Source organism: Corvus hawaiiensis, chromosome 2 (assembly GCF_020740725.1).
Source record: "Corvus hawaiiensis isolate bCorHaw1 chromosome 2, bCorHaw1.pri.cur, whole genome shotgun sequence".
In the NCBI taxonomy this organism is placed as follows: domain Eukaryota; kingdom Metazoa; phylum Chordata; class Aves; order Passeriformes; family Corvidae; genus Corvus; species Corvus hawaiiensis.
This window is the reverse complement of record NC_063214.1, coordinates 120,824,036-120,848,465: the sequence shown is the minus strand read 5'-3', so window position 1 is coordinate 120,848,465 and position 24,430 is coordinate 120,824,036. Positions and strand designations below refer to the sequence as shown.

At 48.4% G+C, this 24,430-nt stretch overlaps 2 protein-coding genes across 8 annotated transcripts in view; one reads left to right on the top strand and one right to left on the bottom strand.

Annotated features, from left to right (window-relative positions):
* Positions 1-6,572, top strand: part of TTC3 (tetratricopeptide repeat domain 3) — a 43,039-nt gene extending 36,467 nt beyond the window's left edge. For 5 of the 7 annotated variants that reach the window (XM_048291132.1, XM_048291158.1, XM_048291178.1 and 2 more), the window contains 8 exons: positions 111-207; positions 456-556; positions 1,013-1,106; positions 1,526-1,624; positions 3,230-3,642; positions 4,166-4,286; positions 4,376-4,597; positions 4,799-6,572. In XM_048291132.1, coding sequence (XP_048147089.1) covers positions 111-207; positions 456-556; positions 1,013-1,106; positions 1,526-1,624; positions 3,230-3,642; positions 4,166-4,286; positions 4,376-4,597; positions 4,799-5,029 — 1,378 coding nt within the window. In that variant the 3' untranslated portion in view covers positions 5,030-6,572. The remainder of the gene's footprint in view (positions 1-110; positions 208-455; positions 557-1,012; positions 1,107-1,525; positions 1,625-3,229; positions 3,643-4,165; positions 4,287-4,375; positions 4,598-4,798) is intronic. The other 2 variants (XM_048291149.1, XM_048291140.1) reach the window with 2 other exon arrangements.
* VPS26C (VPS26 endosomal protein sorting factor C) lies at positions 5,065-22,810 on the bottom strand. The gene is made up of 8 exons (XM_048291200.1): positions 22,703-22,810; positions 18,853-18,996; positions 16,999-17,148; positions 15,229-15,309; positions 13,321-13,395; positions 12,323-12,473; positions 11,874-12,026; positions 5,065-7,851 (listed from the first exon to the last, which is right to left on the bottom strand). Exons 1-8 carry the CDS (start codon positions 22,757-22,759, stop codon positions 7,769-7,771), a joined length of 894 nt encoding a protein of 297 aa, XP_048147157.1. The 5' UTR covers positions 22,760-22,810; the 3' UTR covers positions 5,065-7,768.
* Positions 22,811-24,430: the final 1,620 nt, after the last annotated feature.

Genomic DNA, 24,430 nt, shown 5'->3' with positions numbered 1-24,430 from the left:
TTGATCACATGACACTGAGTAGCTGTAAAAAACCTCTAAAATGGCATAAATTTTAAATACTGCTCTGCTGTGACTGTTACTCAAATACTTCCCTTCTGTTTCTTTCACAGTAATAAATTTGCTAGTGAGAAAGGAAAATTGGAAGAGCTGATAAAAAAGAGTCAAGATAACAGCCAGGAGTGTGAGAAAAGAGCTGTTAAAGCAGAGGTACAAACAAAAAAAATCCTTAAAACCCTTTTTTTTTCAAGAGCTGGGGTCGTTTGTGCTGATTGGAGGTGGAGAAATGATACCAAAAATATTGGAAGTGCCAGGGATGGAAACTCCTCTTGAAATTCCTCACTGTAGGGACTGTGTGTGCACTTCAAACCACCAAACTCTTGTTTAAATTCCTATTAAAATCCTAGTTCAAGGTTTTATCCCTTTTTTTTTTTTTGTTATTTTTTGTTTGGTTCCAGGTCTCAGTGCTCCAGACCTGGAAGGAAACTGAAATCTGGAAGCTCAAAGGCACCATTGCCAAGGCAGAAGGAAATCTCAGGATGCTGAAGGCACTGAGCAGGTACTGGGAGTTCCCACCAGGAATTCCACTACTCCTGGTTGTTAATTATTTAATTTTCTAATTATTCTAATTATTTTATATTGTATTATTATATAAAATATTTTTTATTTTGTTACGTAATTGTGTAAAATATACAATATTTATAAGAAGTATTAGATTATAATATAAATGTGCACGGGATTGGGGGTAAATAGTATTTCCCCAATCAAAATTCAGCTGGAAATTGAGTCTCATCCTTATCCTTGTGTCTTTCTGAGCTGGGAAAATCAGATTATCTTGGTAATAATAATTCCAGTTATCCCTGGAAAAGGGCTGCAGTGTAACTGATTTTAACCTGAAACCCCTTGAAAACTTTAACTGGGATTAATTGCTGAGGGAGGAACTATTGGGACAACACCACTGGTCTCAAAAATTATGGGAATGTTGGAGTTTAACTGCAAATCCTCAATATTTCAGCAGCTCAGCTTCAGCAGCTCCTGTGTTGAAGTCCCAGATTGATTCCTGGGAAATATTTATTGCAAATGTCAAGAAACAACTGGAAAAAGTTGAGGTAAAACTTCATTTCTCTCCACAAGCTTTTAAGTTGAACTTTGGAAATGAAAACATTTAATAACGTTGCATTTCTTTTTAAAAACACCAACAGCTTGTCCTCCAAATGCTGAGGGGAGTTTTTTTAATTACAAAAGAGACAGTTTGGAGTCCAGGTTGTTAATTTCTAGTGGATATATTTCATTTTTTAAAGGCAGAAATCTGTCCTTTACACACTTGATTCAACATTGCATCCCACATGAAGAAATCCGGTTTTTTGGGTTCGTGACCTTTAGAAATCCATGGAACCTCTTAAAAAAACGCCAGCAGGGAACTCTCTGAGAAATTCCGATGTAAAATGTGATCTTTAAGGAAGAGGGAGCTCTGTGGATGCTGATGTGGAGGAAGATGATGGTTGCTTGGTTGGTTTTCCTTCTGCAGGCTGAGTATGACGAAAAAATTGAGCTGGTGAAAAATGGTGCCCAGAACTGCCTCAGTAAAGTGGAAATCGTGGATGTTCCTTATCCTCAGGGAGTTCTTGTGAGTATCCCACCTTCCACAGCAGGTCCAGTGCTTGGAATCTCCCTCAGCGTGGCTGGCAGTGGGGGGAGGTGTCCAGGGAGAACTGGAATGTGCAGCCTTGGACACACAAAATCCCAGCTCCAGAGGAAAAGGGGATGGAGATGAGCCTGGGGAAGGCCAGGGAGCAGCACATTCCCAACTCCTGTGAGAGGCTCAAGCTGTTCAAAGTTGATTCCTCACTGAGTTTTGTACTCAGTGGGGTTCCTGTAGCACCAAAATCCTGGGATTCCAGAATGGGTTGGGTTGGGAGGAACCTTAAAGCCCATCCAGTTCCATGGGCAGGGACACCTCCCACTGTCCCAGGCTGCTCCCAACCCCAATGTCCAGCCTGGCCTTGGGCACTGCCAGGGATCCAGGGGCAGCCCCAGCTGCTCTGGGCACCCTGTGCCAGGGCCTGCCCACCCTGCCAGGGAACAATTCCTGCCCAATCTCCCATCTAACCCTGTCTTCCTCCAGCTCAAGGCCATTCCCGGGGTCCTGTCCCTCCATCCCTTGTCCCAAGTCCCTTTCCAGCTCTCCAGGAGCTTCTTCAGGCACTGGAAGGGGCTCCCTGGAGCATTCTCTTCTCCAGGTTGAACAGCCCCAAAATCCATCAGGACAAGCCCCAGTATGCAGAATCCCAGGATCCCTGAGGCTGGAAAAGCCCTCCCAGCCCATGGAGGCCCAGCTGTGCCCGATGCCCACCTTGTCCCCAGCCCAGAGCACTGAGTGCCACCTCCAGCCCTTCCTGGGACACCTCCAGGGATGGGCACTCCAAACCTCCCTGGGCAGCTCTTCCCAAGGCCTGAGCTCCCTTTCCATGGGGAAACTTCCCTGAAGAAATTCCTACAGCACCGTGTGTCACTGATTACAAACACCAACCTCAGCTCCCAGCCCAGCGTGTCAGGAACGAGGTGGAGCAGAGCCATTTATGGGAATGCATCTGGAATGAGAGCAGCCCCAGGAAATGCTGTTCACAGATGTTTTCTCATGGGCCAACAGCTCCACCAATGCCTTGCTCAAATCTCAGCAGTTTCTTCTGATTGGTCCTTTTTATTTTTTTAATATATATTTTTTTTTCTCTGCAGAAAATCTTGGGGTTTGTTGGTTTGTTTGTTTGTGTTTTTGTTTTTTTTTTTTTTTTTTTTTGTTCTGGGTATAATTTAGATTCAGGGCTCTGTTCTAATATTTGAGATTGTTATTGCACTTTTTCTGGGCTTCTGCAAGTTCCTCTCCTGCATAATTCCCCACTTATTTTTAGGTCTGTCCTTTCTATTTATTGACACAGAACATGGAGACAACTTAATCACCACCAATTTATTGGGGAAAAGCAACTCCTGAGCCCCTTGTTCTGCATTTGGAATTTATTTTTCCTGCAGTAACACCAGAGTGACCTTTTAGAAGAGAAATAATCACGGGGTCAGACACCTGCCCTGATCTTAGGGAGTTCTTAAGATAAATTGCTGTGACCTTCCAGGTCCTGGGCACAGCCAAACCTGTCACAATTCAAACTGCAAATACTCCAGAGTTCAACTTGATTTGTTTCAATCACTGTTTTTCCTGTGAAATGTGTTTGTTTCCTAGACAATACCAGGCAGACCTCCCATGAGTGATCCTGCCATTGTCACCTATTGCTCGGCATCCGCTCATCCCAGTCCCCTTCCTGCATTTTTGAGTTCTGATGGAAAAGCTCCAGCCCAGCCTTCACTCCCAGCACAGACCGGAGCTAAGCCAGCACCTGCCACCTCTGAGGGTTCTTCTGCAGCTGGGAAAACGCATCCCAAAGCTCCAGAGGGATCACATTCCAATAAACTCTCACCATCCCGCCCATCAGGGATTTCTGGGAGTAACACCCAGCACGTCCAGGCCAGCCAGAGCCACCAAGATCCCTCCGCTCTGCAGCCGAGGCTGCCTGGAATTCCAAACAACAAAAAGCTTCCAAAAGCCATTGAAAATATTATTGCCCAGCTCCAGAGTATATTCCCAAACTACAGCAGGTATGGATTGAAGGAGTGCTGTGAAAGACAGTCTGAACAGCCAGGGATGAAGTGCAAGAGGAATTGATTTTATTCTGCTGACAAGGGGTGGAGGGACAGGAAAAGGGGAATGGCTTTTAACTGCCAGAGAGTGGGGTTAGATGGGAGATTGGGCAGGAATTGTTCCCTGGGAGGGTGGGCAGGCCCTGGCACAGGGTGCCCAGAGCAGCTGGGGCTGCCCCTGGATCCCTGGCAGTGCCCAAGGCCAGGCTGGACATTGGGGCTTGGAGCAGCCTGGCACAGTGGGAGGTGTCCCTGCCATGGCAGGGGTGGGGCTGGATGGGCTTTAAGGTCCTTCCAACCCAAACCATTCCATGATTCTGATGATTGTTTAGGGGTTTGATTCTGGTTACTGAGAGTTATTGGGAGCAGGAGCTTGCATCAGTTCATGGGAAAAGTTGGTGTCTTTTGATCCTGCTGGGATCACAGAGCCTGCAGTGCCCCCCAGATGCCATCTCTGACCCTGCCTTTCCTGTCCCTCCAGCTCAGACTTCATTGGCTTCATCAGGGACATGCAGAGGAGAAATGGGAACACCCTGGCAGGCCTGAGCCCGGAAGAAATCCTCAGACGGGTCACGGAGCTCATCCTGGACCAGCGGCTCAAGGTACTGGGGCTGGAGCTGCTCCCCTTCCCCCCATGGAAAGCAGAGCAGCACAGCCCCAAGGAACACAATTCCTTGTGATCCCTGTGCAGGCACCACCTCCAGCAGGCAGGGCCGTGCATTCCCTGGACTCTGCTCCCCCGGCGGCAGCGCGGAGCCGGGAAGTGCCTGCGGAAGGAATCGCCCCCGGCTCCCCCCGGGCAGCACCTGCCCCTAAAAACAGCTCCAGTAAAAACCCCCCTCAGCCAAACCTGCAGCCCTGGGGAAATGCTGGAGCAATACCTAAAGCCAAATGGAAAAAGCAGGACAATGCTGTAAGTTTCCCACTGTTTCTATGGAGTTGTTGCTTTGTACAGGACACGAAATAATCCAGGAAAAAAAAGAACTGCTTCGTTTATTTTGTGTACAAAAACCTAAATAGACTTGGTTAAAGTCAGTGACCTCGTTAATTGAGTAGAAAGTGCTGGTTAATTGCTGATGGTTTTTATATAACTGAGCATTCCTTTCCTGGCCAGGCCTCCAGTGAGGATCCCTGCACGATCTGTCACGATGAGCTGAGCAGAGACTCCTGTGAGCTCGAGTGTGGGCATCACTTCCACAGGGAGGTGAGTTCTGGTCTTGTTCCTGATCTCCACTTCCTAAAAACCACCCCTTTACCCTCCCCTTACCCTTCAATGCTTAAACAGCGGGGCACAATTTGCTTTTCCAGCCTTTGCCCCCCAAAACGTGCCCCACAGACAGCCTGACTGTGTCAGAAAGCTTCACGTGGTTTTTTTTAAAGTAAAATAATTCATCAGTGAATTTAAGCTGATTCTTCAGAGGGTGAATTTGGTTGGGACTGTTGGCAGCACACTCAGGGAATGGGCTATCCCTAAAAACCCTGCATTTTGCCACCTGATAGTGGAAACTCAGGGAGTGAAAAAGTCAGGATTATGCTGGAGTAACTCCATGTTTCTGTCTGTGCCTTTTCCCCTTTACCTTTTTTGTTTAACGCCGATTTCTTCTCGCAGAACGAATTTGATTAGAGCAGGACAACAATTCTCCAACCCCAAATTTCAGTGGTGTAGAACTTGTTGAAGAGCTTCCCCATTAGTGCCAATTCTTTCCAGCCTCCAGCTGGACTCCTCTTCCCAGATTTTGCCTCTCACCCTCTCCCTGTCCCCGCAGTGCATCCGAACGTGGCTCAAGCAGCATTCCAGCACCTGCCCCATCTGCCGTGTCCATGCTCTGCTTCCTGAGGATTTCCCTGAGCTTCCTGCATGGAACAAGTAAAGCTGAACCTGCTTTTACCTCCACACTTTATACTAAGATGCAAAAGGGCTGCAGCATAACCCCAGTGATGGGGGACAGGACAGAACCCTGGGTTTATCGGCAATGGGAACAGCCTCAGGATTTGGCCCTTGGCATTGAGCCACAGCGTTCCAAGATCAAGGATTTCTCCTGCTTCCTGCCTAAAGCTGTGGAGTTCAGGGCTGGCAGCACACAAAACAGGTGGATTTTTGGCTAAGGGACACTGAAAGTACCAAATTATGTCATCTGAAAGGCCAGTGTGTAATTCCTGTGAAGAGGGGGCTTTTCCTTCAGATTTATTCCAGTATCAAACAAGTAGGTGACCCGAAGGATGGACCAGCAGAACTGGACCAGCCACACCATTCCCTTCCACTGGCACAAACAATTCAGGATTCAAGCCTGCTCTGGTCCTTGCAGTTCATCCCTGCAGCTCCTCTCTCCTAAATCCACAGCTGAGAATTCAAATCATTTAAATAATGACTTTTAGTAACATTTTGAAACTGGAATTCTAAATTATTCATGTGGATCAATTCTTTATTCTCAAAATAAGGTTGAAATTTGAATTTCCCCCCTTGTTGAAGAGCTGGTCTGTTGAAATGGGGAGGATTTTAAAAAAGGATTTTTTAAAGGATTTTTAAGCAACACTTCCTCTGTATTTTGTGCAGGAATGGTCACCAGTAGCAGGAGGGGCAGAATTCCAACAGCTCAGGGAATTGTTCTCCTACTGTTTCCCAAGTCTGAACTGGCCAGAGCACCTTCAACAGTGACAAGTTTGTCCCAGAGACTCAAAAGATGAGGGCCAGAGCCTGAGAACCTTAAAGTGAAAATCAAATATCTGAATACAGGCAGGATGATATGGATTAGGAGCTTTTGGCTAAGTCCAGGGATCGCTTGTTCCCCACACATCTCCTCCAGCTGAAATTTTAAACTCCTCTGTGGTTAATCAGTGTATTAATTACCACTTGAATAAAAAATAAAATCACTGCTGCAGCCCAACAAGTTGTTTGTGTGTAGTATTTCTGCTCAGTCTGAGTTAGGGGTGAGTAACTACTCTGTGCTGTAGAATTAAGGCCTAAAAATTCCAGCACTGGAATCCTTTTCAGCCTCCAGTATTTTGGGGGGGTTGCAGCTCTTCCCAAGGCCAGCCCCTCTTTCCACATCCCTTGGGACAGCGGGAGCTGGCAGCTTCTGGCACTCCTGGAGCAGACTGGGAAGTCCAAGGAGTGGCTTTCACTTCCCCAAATCCCCCTGTACCATCCCCTGGTCTTAGGGAGAAGTGGGAAGTTTCAGTCAACAGCATTTTCCTCCCTCTTCTCAGACATTGGAATAAAAATTTCAGCTGTTTCTCCCCTAAAACACCAGGGTCAAAACTGGAATTACATTCTCCTGCTTGGCAGTGCTGCTGGATAAACCAAAGGAAATGATTTTTCTTAGTTCTCTTAATTCTGCCTTTTCAGGTGCTCATCTTTACACTTCCAATTTCCGTAATACAGACTGAGCCTGCCTCTACCCCACATGGAAAATTAACAGAAAATCTGCAAGTTGTGGCTGTTCCATTAAAACAACATCAAACCCCCACAACCTGGTTGTGTTGGGAAGGTTCTTTCTTACTGAACTACTCTTCCTTTAGGCTGTACAGTCACAAACACATTCATTTATTCCTCCAACACAAACTCCTGTTCCCAACTGACCAAAATTTCCTTGGTGGGATTTGCCATCACTCATTCCCCATCCACCTTGGGACAGATCCCACAGCACCACCTCCCACTGTTGTAGCACCATTTTTTTAGACCTTATTTCTCATTATACCACAATTCCCATACTCTCCCAGTATGGCTGTAATGGGATTTATGACTTTTAAGGGGTCTTCAGAGGACTTTGGAATGAGTATTACAAAATTGCATCAAGAGAGGAACTTGCTACATACTCCTGCAGGCCTTAGGAAGCTACAGAATGATTCCTTCAGGATTTCCCCAAGAAAAAAATGGGGAAAACATGGTTGTTGAAGGCAGCAGGATTGGGAAATCCTGCCAACGCTGCTGGACTGGGAAATCCAGATGGGCAGAGTCTTGGCCAGGTTAACAGGGAAGTGAAAGCACAAGAAGAACCCACAGCAAGAAGGCAGGCACAGATAAAGTTCCACTTTCCCTCTGAGGAATTCCCAGTAAATCCTTCCCTGGTTCTCCTGGGGGTGTTCACATCCTGCAGAGCTTCAGTGGGAAGTTCTCTGTGATGAGATGGTCGTCGTGCAGAAGGACCACGATGTTCACTTCAAACTCTGGGAGAAGGGGAAAAAAAGGGAAGAGAATTCCATAGGGAGCTCAATCCTAGGAGCAATCCTACCCCAATTCCACAGGGAGCTGCATCCTAGGAGCAATCCTACCCCAATTCCATAGGGAGCTGCATCCTAGCAGCAATCCCACTCCAATTCCATAGGGAGCTGAATCCTAGCAGCAATCCTACCCCAATTCCATAGGGAGCTGAATCCTAGCAGCAATCCTACCCCAATTCCATAGGGAGCTGCATCCTGGCAGCAATCCCACTCCAATTCTATGGAAGCACAATCCTGGCAGCAATCCTATCCCAATTCCACAGGGAGCTGAATCCTAGCAGCAATCCTACCCCAATTCCATAGGGAGCTGAATCCTAGCAGCAATCCCACTCCAATTCCATAGGGAGCTGAATCCTAGCAGCAATCCTACCCCAATTCCATAGGGAGCTGCATCCTAGCAGCAATCCTATCCCAATTCCACAGGGAGCTGAATCCTAGCAGCAATCCCACTCCAATTCCATAGGGAGCTGAATCCTAGCAGCAATCCTATCCCAATTCCATAGGGAGCTGAATCCTAGGAGCAATCCTATCCCAATTCCACAGGGAGCTGAATCCTAGGAGCAATCCTATCCCAATTCCACAGGGAGCTGAATCCTAGCAGCAATCCTACCCCAATGCCATAGGGAGCTGAATCCTAGCAGCAATCCTACCCCAATTCCATAGGGAGCTGAATCCTAGCAGCAATCCCACTCCAATTCCATAGGGAGCTGCATCCTAGGAGCAATCCTACCCCAATTCCATAGGGAGCTGCATCCTAGGAGCAATCCTACCCCAATTCCACAGGAAGCTGAATCCTAGCAGCAATCCCACTCCAATTCCATAGGGAGCTGAATCCTAGCAGCAATCCTACCCCAATTCCATAGGGAGCTCAATCCTAGCAGCAATCCCACTCCAATTCCATAGGGAGCTGCATCCTAGCAGCAATCCCACTCCAATTCCATAGGGAGCTGCATCCTAGCAGCAATCCTACCCCAATTCCATAGGGAGCTCAATCCTAGCAGCAATCCTATCCCAATTCCATAGGGAGCTCAATCCTAGCAGCAATCCCACTCCAATTCCATAGGGAGCTGCATCCTAGGAGCAATCCTACCCCAATTCCATAGGGAGCTGCATCCTAGGAGCAATCCTACCCCAATTCCATAGGGAGCTCAATCCTAGCAGCAATCCTACCCCAATTCCATAGGGAGCTGCATCCTAGCAGCAATCCCACTCCAATTCCATAGGGAGCTGAATCCTAGCAGCAATCCTATCCCAATTCCATAGGGAGCTGCAGCCTAGCAGCAATCCTACCCCAATTCCATAGGGAGCTGAATCCTAGCAGCAATCCCACTCCAATTCCATAGGGAGCTCAATCCTAGCAGCAATCCCACTCCAATTCCACAGGGAGCTGAATCCTGGCAGCAATCCTATCCCAATCCCATAGGGAGCTGAATCCTAGCAGCAATCCTATCCCAATTCCATAGGGAGCTGAATCCTAGCAGCAATCCCACTCCAATTCCATAGGGAGCTGCATCCTAGGAGCAATCCTACCCCAATTCCACAGGAAGCTGAATCCTAGCAGCAATCCTATCCCAATTCCATAGGGAGCTGAATCCTAGGAGCAATCCTATCCCAATCCCATAGGGAGCTGAATCCTAGCAGCAATCCCACTCCAATTCCATAGGGAGCTGAATCCTGGCAGCAATCCTATCCCAATCCCATAGGGAGCTGAATCCTAGCAGCAATCCTATCCCAATTCCATAGGGAGCTGAATCCTAGCAGCAATCCCACTCCAATTCCATAGGGAGCTGCATCCTAGGAGCAATCCCACTCCAATTCCATAGGGAGCTCAATCCTAGGAGCAATCCTATCCCAATTCCATAGGGAGCTCAATCCTAGCAGCAATCCCACTCCAATTCCATAGGGAGCTGCATCCTAGCAGCAATCCCACTCCAATTCCATAGGGAGCTGAATCCTAGCAGCAATCCTACCCCAATTCCATAGGGAGCTGAATCCTAGCAGCAATCCTACCCCAATTCCATAGGGAGCTGCATCCTGGCAGCAATCCCACTCCAATTCCATAGGGAGCTGAATCCTGGCAGCAATCCCACTCCAATTCTGTGGAAGCACAATCCTGGCAGCAATCCTATCCCAATTCCACAGGGAGCTGAATCCTAGCAGCAATCCTACCCCAATTCCATAGGGAGCTGCATCCTAGCAGCAATCCCACTCCAATTCCATAGGGAGCTGCATCCTAGCAGCAATCCTATCCCAATTCCATAGGGAGCTGAATCCTAGCAGCAATCCTATCCCAGTTCCATAGGGAGCTGAATCCTAGGAGCAATCCCACTCCAATTCCATAGGGAGCTCAATCCTAGGAGCAATCCCACTCCAATTCCATAGGGAGCTGCATCCTGGCAGCAATCCCACTCCAATTCCATAGGGAGCTGAATCCTGGCAGCAATCCTATCCCAATTCCATAGGGAGCTGAATCCTAGCAGCAATCCTATCCCAATTCCATAGGGAGCTGAATCCTGGCAGCAATCCTATCCCAATTCCATAGGGAGCTCAATCCTGGCAGCAATCCTATCCCAATTCCATAGGGAGCTGAATCCTAGCAGCAATCCCACTCCAATTCCATAGGGAGCTCAATCCTAGCAGCAATCCCACTCCAATTCCATAGGGAGCTGAATCCTGGCAGCAATCCCACTCCAATTCCATAGGGAGCTGAATCCTGGCAGCAATCCCACTCCAATTCCATAGGGAGCTGAATCCTAGCAGCAATCCTATCCCAATTCCATAGGGAGCTGAATCCTGGCAGCAATCCCACTCCAATTCCATAGGGAGCTCAATCCTAGCAGCAATCCTATCCCAATTCCATAGGGAGCTCAATCCTAGGAGCAGGATGAGGCAGGAGCTCACCCAGGCATCCCAGATCTTGAACCATTCCTAGAAATTCCTGCTTTGTTCTGATCTTTGGGATTCCTCTGGATTGGTTTATCACTGATAAATTGTGGCAAACAATCCTTTGGAAAACAGGATTCAGACATCAAAGAGCAAGATGTTTTGGGAAAGACAGCTCCACCACAATGGTGTTTAGAAGCATGGAATGGGAGAATTCCAGGACAGACCCATTCCCTGTTTCCATCATGTAACAGCCTTAGGAAATGAAATACTGGAATACAACAGGCCTGCAAACTGTGGAACAAAAATTCCAGAGGCAAATCTACTCCTTAGATATTACATTGTGTCCTTCAAAGCCAAAATCTATGTCAGATCAATAACCAGTCCTAAATGGAGACAGAACAAAAAGCCAGGCCAAGTTAATAAATGAAGGGAAGCAGAAGTCAAAATAAACTGAAAATCTCACTGCAAATTGCTATTCAAGAGCTAAAAATGGCAAAAAAATAAAGAATATTATTATTTTGGGGAAAATCACTGCACACAGATTCCGTGCCAACAGATTCCAGCAGGATGAAGGGGAGAAATACAAACCAACCAAGTGGATTCTTGCAGTACTTATTTGAACAAGTGAGGAAAACCCTGATTTTGTTAAGAGAAAAGTTGGGTTTTGGCAACAATCAGCAGGGAGGAGCACGTGGTGCAGATAAGGAAAGTCACACCCACACCGACCCTGCTGCTTCCAGGGCTTTCAGCAGGAGAGTGGGAAACAAAAAAGAGAGGAAATGGGAAGAGGGGTTCTCCCCGGTGAGGAAAAGAAGGAATTTTGTTCTTGGACTTTTACTCAAGGGTTTAATCACATGACCTGCATCCCACTGCTCCTCCTGTCCCTTCATCATGGAATTTTATTAGGAGTATTAGTGGCTGCACAACTGTTTGTATTGGAAGTATTTGGGCTGTATTTTCTCTGTCTGAAATCCAGCAGGGTTCAGGGAAGGAGAGGGCTCTTCCTGCAGATTTATCCCCTCACCTGCCAATCTAAAGGGAATGTGGACACTCATTTCCCATGACAATGCCTCCCCACTCACCCACTTTGAAGTTTGTTGTTTCCAGGGTGGGGCAGGTGAAGAGCCTGGGGAACACCATGTGGATGGGGATGGGGAGGCCCCTGCACACGTCCCCGTCGGCGATCTGGATGTTCTGGATCTCCGTGGCGTCCCTGGCGTAGCCTTCAGCACACCCTGGGCACGGCAGGAGGGGCACAGGGAGAGGAGGGAAATGGGCTGAGATGAGAGAAAGCAGCAGCCACAATTTCCAATGAAGATACACCAGGATTAGGGGGGAAAAGTGCCCTGCAAGTTTTCACGGAGTTAAGGATCATGGAGATGGTTTAAATTAACAGAGTTGCTCCAGAGTGCAAACCCTGCAAGGCTTTAATGCTCTGGCCTTTCTTTAATGCTCTTCCCTGCTTCCCTCTGAAGGGATGGAGGGCATTCCTGCAGCCTGTTCCCTGCCCTTCCCATGGACACAGGCTCACCACAGGTCTCCACACGCACGAGCTGCAGCTCGATGCTCTTGACGGCCGCCTCGGCGCTCTCCACCACCAGCTCCCCCGTCAGGGGCTGCGTGATCACACAGTTGGTGGAATTCAGGTGCCCTCTGATCAGGAATTTGGGAAGGGAGGCTCTCTGGAAACATTGGAGGGAGGAGAAGATGCCACTGTAAGAGCAGACTAAGCAAAAATAAAACCTTATGGAAAATTATCAAGAGAAGTAGGAAATTCTCCAGAAGTTCCAAAGTTGAGAACTCAAGAGTTCAGAAATGCCTCACGTAGCTTAAATTTAATTCTTTCTGTCTCTATCAGGGTATCTCCAACAATCTTCTCCCTTGACATGCCTCCTTCCTGCTCCTCCATCCACCCCACGGATGGACTTCACCTGGGAAGAACTGACAGAACTTGGCTGTTAGAATTCATCCAGGAGCTGGAACCGTGTGCTGAAGGAGGTGGGGACACCTCCCACTGTCCCAGGCTGCTCCAAGCCCCAATGTCCAGCCTGGCCTTGGGCACTGCCAGGGATCCAGGGGCAGCCCCAGCTGCTCTGGGCACCCTGGGCCAGGGCCTGCCAGGAAACAATTCCTTCCCAATCTCCCATCTAACCCTGCCCTCCTTGAGGCTTCCCAAAGCCACAGGGGGCTGTAAAAAAAGACATAACCAAGGCTCAAAATACACATTTTTAAAGGCTCTTGGCTGTACATGGTATAGAAATGTTTTCCCTTGCTCCACTCCCATCCTTCACTCAGCAAAAGGATAAAAATATTTAACCACTTCTGAGGAAAATTCCACCTCCAACAGGTCACCACAGTACAGGAGAAGAGGCAGAATCACTTGATTGCTTATAAAAGTGAAAAAGAAAATGGAAAAGTAAAAAAAAAAAGAGCTGATTATCTACAAAGCAGAATTTAATCACTCCTCTGGTCTCACTCAATCACACAAACATTACATTTTAAAATGAAATAATAAGCAAATCCTTTTACCTCCTTAACATTTTGCAGAGTTTCAGGAGTAATGGTGAAGTCCACGGGGCTCGGCAGCAGCTTCCCTTTCTGTGACTGCAGGGAATGAAAGGGTTAAACTGTAACTGATCCCCAAAACACAGAGACAATATTAGAAACCACAACAGTTGGCTGCCCTAAACCACCTGGAAAAGCAGGAATACACTCCCCATCTCAAGCAGAGAGGGGAAAAAAGTTCAATTTCCCATTTCTGTATGTACAAATAACTTCATTTTACACATCCCTTGGAATGTTTCCTTTCATTATTCAGTTTGGGATGGGGAGATTCTAAATGAATTTGTGTCCATGGCTTCAAACCTGCTTTATAAAAACTCTGCCTCCCTCTTGTTCTCCACCAGCAAGGGGCTGATCTGGAACTCTCAGTGAGGATCTGCCCTCACTGCTCAAGAATTCCAAATAGCTGCTGCTGCCCAGCTGCAAGATGGAAGAGATTAGCAAAAGATTGGCTGCATTTTCCCAAAATGACAAATTCTGGCACAGAACAAGCTTAAGGGAATGGTACATTGAGCACTGACAGTGAGAATGATATGTTCAGTAAAACCTCATTAATTCACCCTGACTGAGAGATTCATGATTTACTGACTTGTGAGCTCAGAAGTGCTGTAGTGGGAACGAGAAATAAACCCAGGAAAACTGCATGAGATGTGATTTGTCACTCCTCTGACAAGTGTGGCTCACTTACAAATGTAATAATGGCCCAATAAAATGTAGCATCACATAGTTCAGAAAATATTGAAATCTTACCAACAGGAAACTTGTTTGTAACACCAAACTAAATCTTTTAAAAAGGTCCTTTTGAACTGAAGTCACATTTCCACCACTAGTCCTGAGTGACACTAAATGTTTTGATATTTACTGTCCTGTTAGAGTTCAAAGGAATGATACAAGCAGGATGTTCCAGCACGTTGTAGATGGAAAAAGGGACATTTCATCAGGTGTGTCCTCAGGACAGGCACAGGTCAATCTAAACCAACCCCAAACCCTACACAGGAACTTCTGTAACAACCAGCAAAGCATTTCTGGGAATCCAACCTCCTCCCACAAGGATCAGGATTAAAAGCAATTTTTCCCTGCAGGAACGGTCAAGCATTGGAATGAGTTGCTCAGGAAAGTGGCAGAGTCTCTGGGAGTGCTCAGGAGGAGTCTGGATGTGGCCCTTGGGAACAGGGTTTGGGGTGATGATGGGACTGGGTGGTCCTGAAGGGCTCTTCCCACCTTGAAAATTCCATGATTTCCACCTTGATGCAGACCCAGCTGTGATATTTTGAGTCAGGGCTCTAACTCATTACTCCTCATGTGAAGAACAGAAGTCAGGTATTTTCACCACCCAACTCCCATTTCCAGGACTGTGGGAGCTTGGAACCTCTGGCTGAGAACTCCTGGGATAATTCAAAACAGTGTTTGGAGAAATGACATCGTATTTATGTGAGCACCCCATTGTCTCAGAACTGAAAGGATGAATAAAGAGAACTCAGGGCACTGTAAAAACATCTGAAAATCCAACTCCTCTTTGTCCTTTAAAATGAAACAGGGATGGGTTTTTCTAATCAGAAGCAACAGCTCTTCGGGGTGGTTTTGGTTTGGGGCAGATTTCCTTTACTCCTACATTTTGGACAAAGCTCTCAGGCACAGGGGGGGATTTTGGGGTGTCCTGTGCAGGGCCAGGAGTTGGATTCGATGATCCTTGTGGATCCTTTCCCACTCAGATATTCTGATTCTACACTTCTATGATCCCTCGTCTCGATATCCCAATTTCCATGGGTTTATTTGGGTTTTTTTTCCCCTTACTGCCAAACTTTAAGTGAAGTGGGGGGGGGGAAAAATCCAAATAAATGAATTATCTGCAAAGTGAACACAACCCACACTCACCAGGGAGTGGACAATGAATTCACAAGTCTTGGTGAGGTCCTTTGCCAGCAGGGAGCGTCTCATGTCACAGCGCAGGGTGTACTGGGGGAATGGGATGACACAGGAAAAAACAAAACAAGAGCCTTAATTCAGATTTCCTCAATCTTTCCCAACTTTTCACCTCCTTTCTGCCTCTGTGCAGAGTGTTGTTGCCGTTACATCCACTTAAGGGTGATCATGGTCTTGCTTTTCATCCTACTTTGGATTTTCAATGTAACATATTCACAGCCCTTCTAATTTTGATTTTATCGTGGGATTTACAGTGGGAATAGTTGTTGGGATATTTAATGCAGAACTTCTTCGGCCACACAGCTGAGCTCAAAGCAGCAGCTTGCACTAAAATCAGGCAATGAGGTGAATTTGCTTCCAATTGCCTGCCCTAAAATGGGAGCCATAAACCAGTGGCTAAAAATAGGAAGACTTTGATTATCCCAGTAACCCTACACTTCAGCATCTCCAACAAAGCCTCTCAGTGTCCCTCAGGACAGGGAATTTGCTGGGATGGGGGCATTTCTTGTTTAGTTTGTTGGATTTTTAATTCCTCCCTCAGCCCAGGGATTTGGGCTCCTCACTTCTGGTTCATGGCCACGACCCCCCAGCAGTGTCTGATTAAAGGTCTCTGCATCAGAAGAGAGTGTGAACCCACAACTAATCCCCAAATCAAGAAAGAGAGGCTCAGTTAAACTGCCCAGAGGTTTAGGAAGTGTCTCTTAACCAGCCCCTCAGTGCTACATTTCCCTCTTCAGGAGAGCAGGACTCTCAAAGTTTGGCTGAGATCTAAATCATTAATTTTTAATGGCATTTTATGCAAGAAAAGGTACACAAAGGAGAGAGGGAATGAGAAAATAAAACAAATATTCCCCATTAAAGTGCACCTCAAAGTGACTGATTGAGTTATTTGGGATATGGGAAGTAACTCAACCAGTGCTGCACCATTTTTGACATCTCTACCACAAACAACAGCTGTTACATGAGGGAGGAAGCCAAAACTGAGCAAATACATGGAAAGGATTTAAAAAATATCCAAATATAGACAAAAAACAAGGGATTTTTTTTTCTTTTAGTTACTTCTGACAGGCTGCTGGGGGATGATTTAATTTATTAGGTTGTTTTTTTAATTCCAGTGACATAAAAGCTCATTGTCTAACACAGTATTTACCTTCAAGAGATGGCTGAAGAAAGACTTTCCCTCTAAAAAATCCCACCAAAAATCCCCCAAACAAACCAACCCACATATGGTAAGGCAGTTTTTAACCAAAAAAGATCAAATTTCAAAACTGTATTTCCACAAGATTGTGTCCAAGCAGGCATTCCATACAGATCTGGGCAGAGAATGTTACTCCTTCTCTCCCCAGCAAACAATTCCTGATTTGTTTTGCTCTCAACACTTGGAGTTTTCATTATGAAGTTCCACATTTATTTGGAATAAAACCACACTGTGGTGCTGGGTTGTTTTTTTTCTTTTTCAGGAAAGGAATGGATAAAGTTGCCTACAACATCAGGATGGCTCAGATTTAGGTTACAGCTGTTCTGCTGAGGTATTTCAGGCAAAACATCTGGTTTGTGCCATCATTCCTGAAAGATTTACTGGATAAAAGCGTGGAAGGCTCAGTCAGCGTGAAAAGAAACCACCACCAAACTTCATCCTCCATTTCCATGGATTGAGAGTTGCTCTAGGACACATTGTGCAGATAAAAGTTCCTCTTTTCTCTCCAGACAGGGCTTCCTCACCTGGATATTGACAAAGACTCCGTGGTATGTCTCGTACAGAACTTTGTTGCCCTTCATTTGCAGTGGGAATTCAAAGGGAATTTCTGTCTTGCCACTGGGGAGCTTCCCTGGTTTCACCATTTCAATGGTGCTGTTGATAATCTGAATAGGCTGCAAGGATAAATATTGAAGAGGTTTAGGCTGAGACAGAGAACCAACAACATCTAAACTCTAACAGGATTCCTGGATTTCCAGAATCCCAGGGACCTCTTTAAACACACAGTGCTGGATATTTCTTTAAAATGAAAAGAAGTATTATTACTTTGCTCAAGAGAACAATTTATATTTTATGGGTGCATCACACTAACATATTCAGGGAGCTCAACAGGAGCATCTCCAGCTTTGGGAAGTGGAGCTTCATTTCCTAAATTATGACCCTCAACAGCAGCAGGAATGACCAAACCTGTGCAGCTGAGCACTGAGCTGTCTGCTCCCACCTCCACCTGGCCCTTTCTCACACTAAACTTTATTATTTAGGATAGCTCTCCCTGGAATGAGGGTTAACTCTGCTCTGACTGGGGACGTGGCTTGGAGATGACATTTCTTTTCTCTCTGCAGTTTTACCATTATTTTCCCCAACTGTGGGGCTCCCAGCACAAGAAAGAAGTGGAGCTGCTGGAGACAGTCCAGGGGAGGCCACTAAGTTGGTCCCAGGGTTGGAGCCCCTCTGCTCTGGAGCCAGGCTGGGAGAAGTTGGGGGTGTTCACCTGGAGAAGAAAAGGCTCTGGGGAGACCTCAGAGCCCCTTCCAGGGCCTAAAGGGGCTCCAGGAGAGCTGGAGAGGGACTTGGGACACAGGATGGAGAGACAGGACCCAGGGAATGGCCTTGAGCTGGAGGAAGACAGGGTTAGATGGGATCTTGGGCAGGAATTGTTCCCTGGGAGGGTGGGCAGGCCCTGGCACAGGGTGCCCAGAGCAGCTGGGGCTGCCCCTGGATCCCTGGCAGTGCCCAAGGCCAGGCTGGACATTGGGGCTTGGAGCAGCCTGGGACAGTGGGAGGTGTCCCTGCCCATGGCAGGGGGTGGGAATGGATGATTTTTAAGGTCCCCTTCCAACCCAAACCTTCTGTGATTCCCTGATTCAAGGCCATCCTGACTTAACCAAACTGTTTTCCCAATGTAGCTGCCTCCAGACACAGCCTGCCCTGCTCCCATCAGCATAGCCCTGTCCCTGTGGAGCCTGGGATAAGTTGCCCTGCTGGGATCCAAACCCCACAGTTCCAAACCGGGGGAGCAGCACAGGAGCTCTGCAGTCCCACTCTCTGCAGAGGAATCTGGGTAAGTCCTGTCTCATGCCCAGGAACCCCTCCATGGCCCCCACAGGAATTACTGTGATAGGGACTGAGCTGGCACAGAAGTCCAGTTAAACCTGGTCACTTTAACACAAATTAAATAACATCACACAATTCATTATTTTTCTTTAAATCCCAGCCCTTCAATGCATCATCCACTAACCCTTTTTAACCATTTATGGCAGTGTGTTTCAGCCTGAAAGAAAATTCTCCCATCAGTGCAAGTTCCTTCCTCAAAAGGTCCTCATATATCCCTCCCTGGGGATATTCCAGAGCCATCTGGACACAACCCTGGGCCCTGTGCTCTGGGATGGCCCTGCTGGAGCAGGGAGGTGGCACCAGGGTCCTTCCACCCTCACCCATCCTGGGATTCTGTGATCTCCAAATGAAGCTGAGCATTTCTGTGCTTTCCATCACTTCCACACCATGAACAGCTCTGACCACCTTAGAGCCATTAAGGAAAGATTTCTTGAGAAAAAAAAAGAGGTTTTTGTGTTAAGAATATTCACCTGTGCAGGTCTTACCTTGGCGGTGTTGCAGAAGGCCTCAAACACGCCCACATTTTTGGCACTGAGCTGCAGATTCACTGAGCCCTCCATGGTTAAGGAGATCCCTTGGTGCTGCACCGTGTCCTTACTGGTTATGACCACCACTCCAGAAAGAATTTCCTAATAGGAAAGAGGAAAACATCTGTTTAAATCCATTTTTTCATAGCTGTTAGCCACACAGTGTGGAACTGATCTCCAAACTCAAAAAAACCCTGTTGCCAAAGAATGGTGTAACCTTGTCAGGATAGACAAACACTGATGAAGGAATTTAGGATGAGAGCTCTGAATTTTTGGTTTTTCCTTAAAAAAATCACCCTCCTCTTGACAAGTATTAACCTGAGCTTCAAATTCTTCCCAAAGTTTCAAGATTTTCCTGTCCAGGAAGATGAAAAACCCTCTCACTGGGTCAGCTGCTAACAACCAAGTTCCATTCGATGTGTTGGAATAAACTCTGAGGAGGAATTGTTGTATGAAAATTGGGATGGTTGGCCACGGGAGAGGGAAGAGAAGGCACAACTGGGAAAGGGACGGCCCAGCTGAAGGTGAGATCCACCTCGAGAGTGGAGCAGAGGAGATTTAAAATACAAAAATGAACACAAAGAAACAGTTTCAAAGTGAATCTGAATGAAAGGCAGGAGCTGTGTGACTCCAGGAATGTTGTCATTCATCCCATGAAGGATGTGCTGTCCACAAAATATCCTCTGCACAAAAATGCTGCCTCCTCAAAGCGTCAACTCAGACTTTTTAACACTGAAAAACTGATGAACTGCAGGAGAGCAACACACAACTCCCTTCACCCACTCCATGCTTTATCCTCCCTTTCTCCCGCACTGGAGAATCCGCTTCAATCCTGAAATATTCCCAGCTGGAAAGGGCAGCAGGTGATGGAGAACTGGAGAGTCCCCTGGGGATAAACCTTCTCTCCTGCTCCTTCCCCAGGCAAACAGGCCCTGAGGAACAGCTCCCTCCAACCATGGGAAAATCCCGACTGCTCACCCTGCACCCGACCAGTTCAAACCAGGATCTCTCCAGGAGACTGGGAATTTTGGCAGATTTTTGTCTTTCCTGGTGGTGCAGGATGGCAAAAATGGGTCAGGGGGGTTGAAGAGCAGGAAAACATCCACATCCCAACCAAAGCTGACATCCTGAGAGCCTGGAAAGAGGATCTGCAGCAAGTGGGAAATGCCGGAACAGGAGGCGCGAGCACAAAAGGACAGCGAAGAAAAGCTGACCTAAATTCTGCACTGCTCTGCTAAAGGGCCTTAATTAGCACCAGCAATTAGGTTATTGCTTTAAAAAATGAGTCCAGCTCAACTATGAGAAGCAAGGACAACTGTGAACGTGTGAACTGCTTTAACAAAGGAGAAGTTTCCTGTCACACAGCAACAACCCATTCCAGAGCTGCTGCCTACACAGCTCCACGTGGGAAGGGTGCACGTCCTGGGAGCAGGAAGGGGAAGGATGACTTGAAGTTAAATATCAATTTTTTTTTTCAATATTTCTTCAGAAACAAAAAAACAGCTCAAAATTCTGCCCCTGTGCCCAGGTGAGAGCCCACCTGCAGAGCTGCCCCAGCCCTGGGCCCAGCACAGGGAGGACGTGGAGCTGCTGGAGAGAGGCCAGAGGAGGCACCAGGATGAGCAGAGGGATGGAGCAGCTCTGCTGGGAGGAAAGGCTGAGAGAGCTGGGATTGTTCAGCCTGGAGAGGAGAAGCTTTGGGCTGAGCTCAGTGTGGCCTTGCAGGGCCTGAAGGAGCTGCAGGAAAGCTGGAGAGAGACAATTCCCAAGGCATGGAGGGCCAGGAGCCAGGGAATGGCTTCCCAGTGCCAGAGGGCAGGGCTGGATGGGAGATTGGGCAGGAATTGTTCCCTGGGAGGGTGGGCAGGCCCTGGCACAGGGTGCCCAGAGCAGCTGGGGCTGCCCCTGGATCCCTGGCAGGGCCCAAGGCCAGGCTGGACATTGGGGCTTGGAGCAGCCTGGGACAGTGGAAGATGTCCCTGCCATGGCAGGGGTGGCACTGGATGGGCTTTAAGGTCTCTTCCATTCCTTGCTGTCCCTACAAGATTCCTACTAAAAATCCACGCTGGATTCCTTGGTGTACAGCTCTTTCATCATTGTGTTTTCATCTCAAGATTTACAAATTCCAGTCCCACTTAATGAACTAAAATTACAAACCTTTCCACATGGAGTTGAAGTGGAAGCTACAAACAAAACTGACAGATTGACTGACCAGAAGTATCCTAATTTCAGTTTAAAACAGAGGGAACATCCCTTTCCCATATTAAAAAAAAAAAAAACTATAACCAGCTAAAAGTGATATAAAGCAAGTCAAGTTCAGTCAAACTGAAAATGGGCACAGCAGTGAGATACTGAAATAGACAAATAAACAAAATCCTAATAATTTATAACTTTATTATGCACAAAATGATGTGAAAGTGAGACACAGACTCTATTTATCACTATGGAGCTATTCCTAAAGGAGGTAACTGAGCTTTGCCAAAGCCATTCTCTAGATAATCTGACAATTGTAGGACAGATGCTGCATGCCCTTCCATTCAAATCCAGTTTTCCAGCATTAAAATCATTCAGTAAATGGAATTTCGGTGGATGGAAAGGATTTTTGTGATACAAGTGTGTGGCTGGATGGTAAGGAAAAAAGAGAGACCTGAACAGCATTTCTAGATAAATAGCGACAAAAATTAAAAATATTCCTTCCCTTTCAAGCCACATCGGCCTCTGCAGAGCGGGGTCGGGGTCTTCCAGTGGTATCCAGGAAAAGGGGAAACACAAAAAGCAACACTTAATCCCAAAGGCAACGCCCAAAAGCCCGGGGCTGAGCACCTGCTGGTTACGGGAGGCCACCGGGAAGCCGTGCCGGGATCGGGAAAGCTCCGGGCAGGGACAGAGCGAGAGTTCGGAGCAGGGGAAAAGCTCCAGGAAGGGATACAGGGAAAAAGCTCTGGGACACAGGGAAAGCCGCCGACACCGCGGCAGCACAGACAGGAGAGGGCGAACGACTCCGCTTCCCGAGCAATCCCCGCTGCCAAGGACGGTCCTGGGCCATTCCCAGCGGGAAACCCGGGCCAGGACACGGCCTCGGAGCCCAGCGAGGACCCGCGGCCGGGCCGGGTCGCGACAGACCCCGAGCGTCCCCGACAGACCCTCACGGAATCCCAGAATAGGTGGGGTTGGAAGAGACCTCTGGAGATGATCCAGTCCAACTCCCTGCCAAGGCAGGGTCACCTGGAGCAGGTGACAAAGGAGCACATCCAGGTGGGCTTGGGATGTCCCAGAGGAGACTCCAGGCCCTCCCTGGGCAGCTGTTTCAGGGCTCTGCCACCTTTTCTCCACGGAAGGCAGTTCTGCCTCCTGTGCAGGGCAATTGCCGGGCTCAGGCCCTGCCCGTGGCTCTGGTGCCGCTGCCGGGCCCCGGAGCAGAGCCCGGGCCCTGCCCTGAGCCCTCCCTGCAGCCAGGGACAGCCAGGGCTGAGGGCCCCTCTCAGCTGGGGCTCCTCTCGAGGCTGAGCAGCCCCGGCTCCCTCAGCCTGTGCTGGGCACGGAGCTGCTCCAGGCCCTTCCTCAGCTGCGCAGCCTCCGCCGGCCCCGCTCCAGGAGCTCCCTGGCCCTGCTGGGCTGAGGAGCCAGAGCTGGGCACGGCACCCCAGAGGTGCCTCCAGGGCTGGGCACAGGGGCAGGATAACCCTGACCTGCTGGGAATGCTCTTCCCACTGCACCCCAGGACACCACTGGCCTCCTTGGCCGCTCGCCCCGCGCGGTGCCCCGCTGTTCCCCGCGATCCCCGCGGTGACTATCGCGACAGACGCACCCCATCGCGATAGACCTTCCCGGCCCGCTTCACCCGCACGTCCAGCGCCGTGCCCATCGCTCCCGTCACGTGACCGCCACGATCACGTGACCCGGGACGGGGGGTGGGGAGCGCGGGAGCCGCGCCCCCACAACATCCGGGTCCTCTCCCGTCACTTCCCAGCCGCTGACGCCACTTCCCGCGCGGCCCCGCCCACTTCCCGGTTGTCATAGCAACGCCGGGGCGGGGTGAATGACGCAAGGTCGTAACCACTGGGAACTACTGATCCCGGCGTGCTTTGCGCGCCGGCAGCGCCCGCTGCGGGCGGGGGGCGCCGTGTTGGCTGATGGGAGTTGTAGGCAGGGCCGCCACTGCGTTACGCAGCTCGCGAATGGCGCTTATCAGGACTGTGGGGCTGCGCTCGGAGCAGGGTGGTGGCAATGGGAGCCTGGGAAAGGCTTCGCTGTACTGAAATTTATCCCTCTGACTACACTGTGCAGCCCCAAGCACCGATATAAACGACGAGCGAACTTGTCTGTGTTCTTAATCCGCACGCGATTCATCGCTTTGGATTTCCAAACACGGCCCGGCCTCGGTCCCCAGAGTTCCCCGCTACTTGTCCGATAAATTCAGGAAGGCAATGCCTTGCAAAATACGCAGTGAGGAATTTCGCCTTAAAAACCTGAGGCACAGAAACGCCCGGTGAGGAAATGTCCGAATGCTGAGGGGAAATGCTTCTATCTCTTCCATGTGTGGCCTCAGACGGAATTCCCGTGATCTCAGCGGAACCAGGAGTTGTCCATCGGTGGAATTGCAAGTCCTGAAGGAAATCTCTAAAGCATTAGTCGAGTTCTGAATTTTATTGCTTTCCCAAGTCATTATTTTCACCTCTTTCTTCACACATTATTCACTAAAAGTAGATTTTATTCAGATTCACATCATTAAAATAAGCCCAGCCTTATCAGTGCTGGCAGTACCTGGAAGATGGTTTTGTCCTCTTCCTCCTCACCCCTTCAGTACTGAAACCCATCCATGTCCCTTCCTCCTGCAGTGCTTATGGAAAACTTGGCAAAACCCAGTGCACACTCCTGTTTTGGGGAAAAAAAGTGAGATATCAAAGCTGTCCCACATTTCAGGGAAGACGGGGAAAGTGGTCATTGTAAAAAGAAAGGAGCATTTAACTGGGATTACTGAATATTACTGGCAGGACTCAGGTATCTAATTACTGTGGGGCAGGTAAAGAGGGATCTTTATGTTTTATTTTTTACCCCGTCCAAAGAGAACTTGAAAGAGGAAAATAAAAGCCTGGACAGCACCGCTGCTTTTGAGCATGTAGATTATTTTGCCATCACTTTCACAATCAGCTGTTTTTCTTGGGAAACTTTTCCCAAGATACTTCAGTTACTCATTTCTAGGAACCTCATGTCCAGAAAAAGCTCCTGTTGGTGCAGGCAGGAGCTGCCCCTCTGCCTGGCAACACAGATCCCACAAACAAACCCAGGGAGCACCCGGCTTCCTGAGGCATCTGTGTCCAAGTCCAGTCTCCGGAGTGAGAGCTCAGCACCCTCCGCGTGGTTCTTCTGAAGAAAGGATCCCAGAATGGTTTGGGTTGGAAGGACCTTAAAGCCCGTCCAGCCCCACCCCTGCCATGGCAGGGACACCTCCCACTGTGCCAGGCTGCTCCAAGCCTCAATGTCCAGCCTGGCCTTGGGCACTGCCAGGGATCCAGGGGCAGCCCCAGCTGCTCTG

What these genes read in the sequence shown, in the direction of transcription:
- VPS26C (XM_048291200.1), bottom strand. Translation starts at nt 22,759, where the DNA reads ATGGGCACGGCGCTGGACGTGCGGGTGAAGCGGGCCGGGAAGGTCTAT. An exon ending in GAGTCTTTGTCAATATCCAG is followed by an intron (nt 15,310 to 16,998) that starts GTGAGGAAGCCC and finishes CCATTCCCCCAG; the next exon opens with TACACCCTGCGCTGTGACAT. An exon ending in CTCTGCAAAATGTTAAGGAG is followed by an intron (nt 12,474 to 13,320) that starts GTAAAAGGATTT and finishes CAATGTTTCCAG; the next exon opens with AGAGCCTCCCTTCCCAAATT.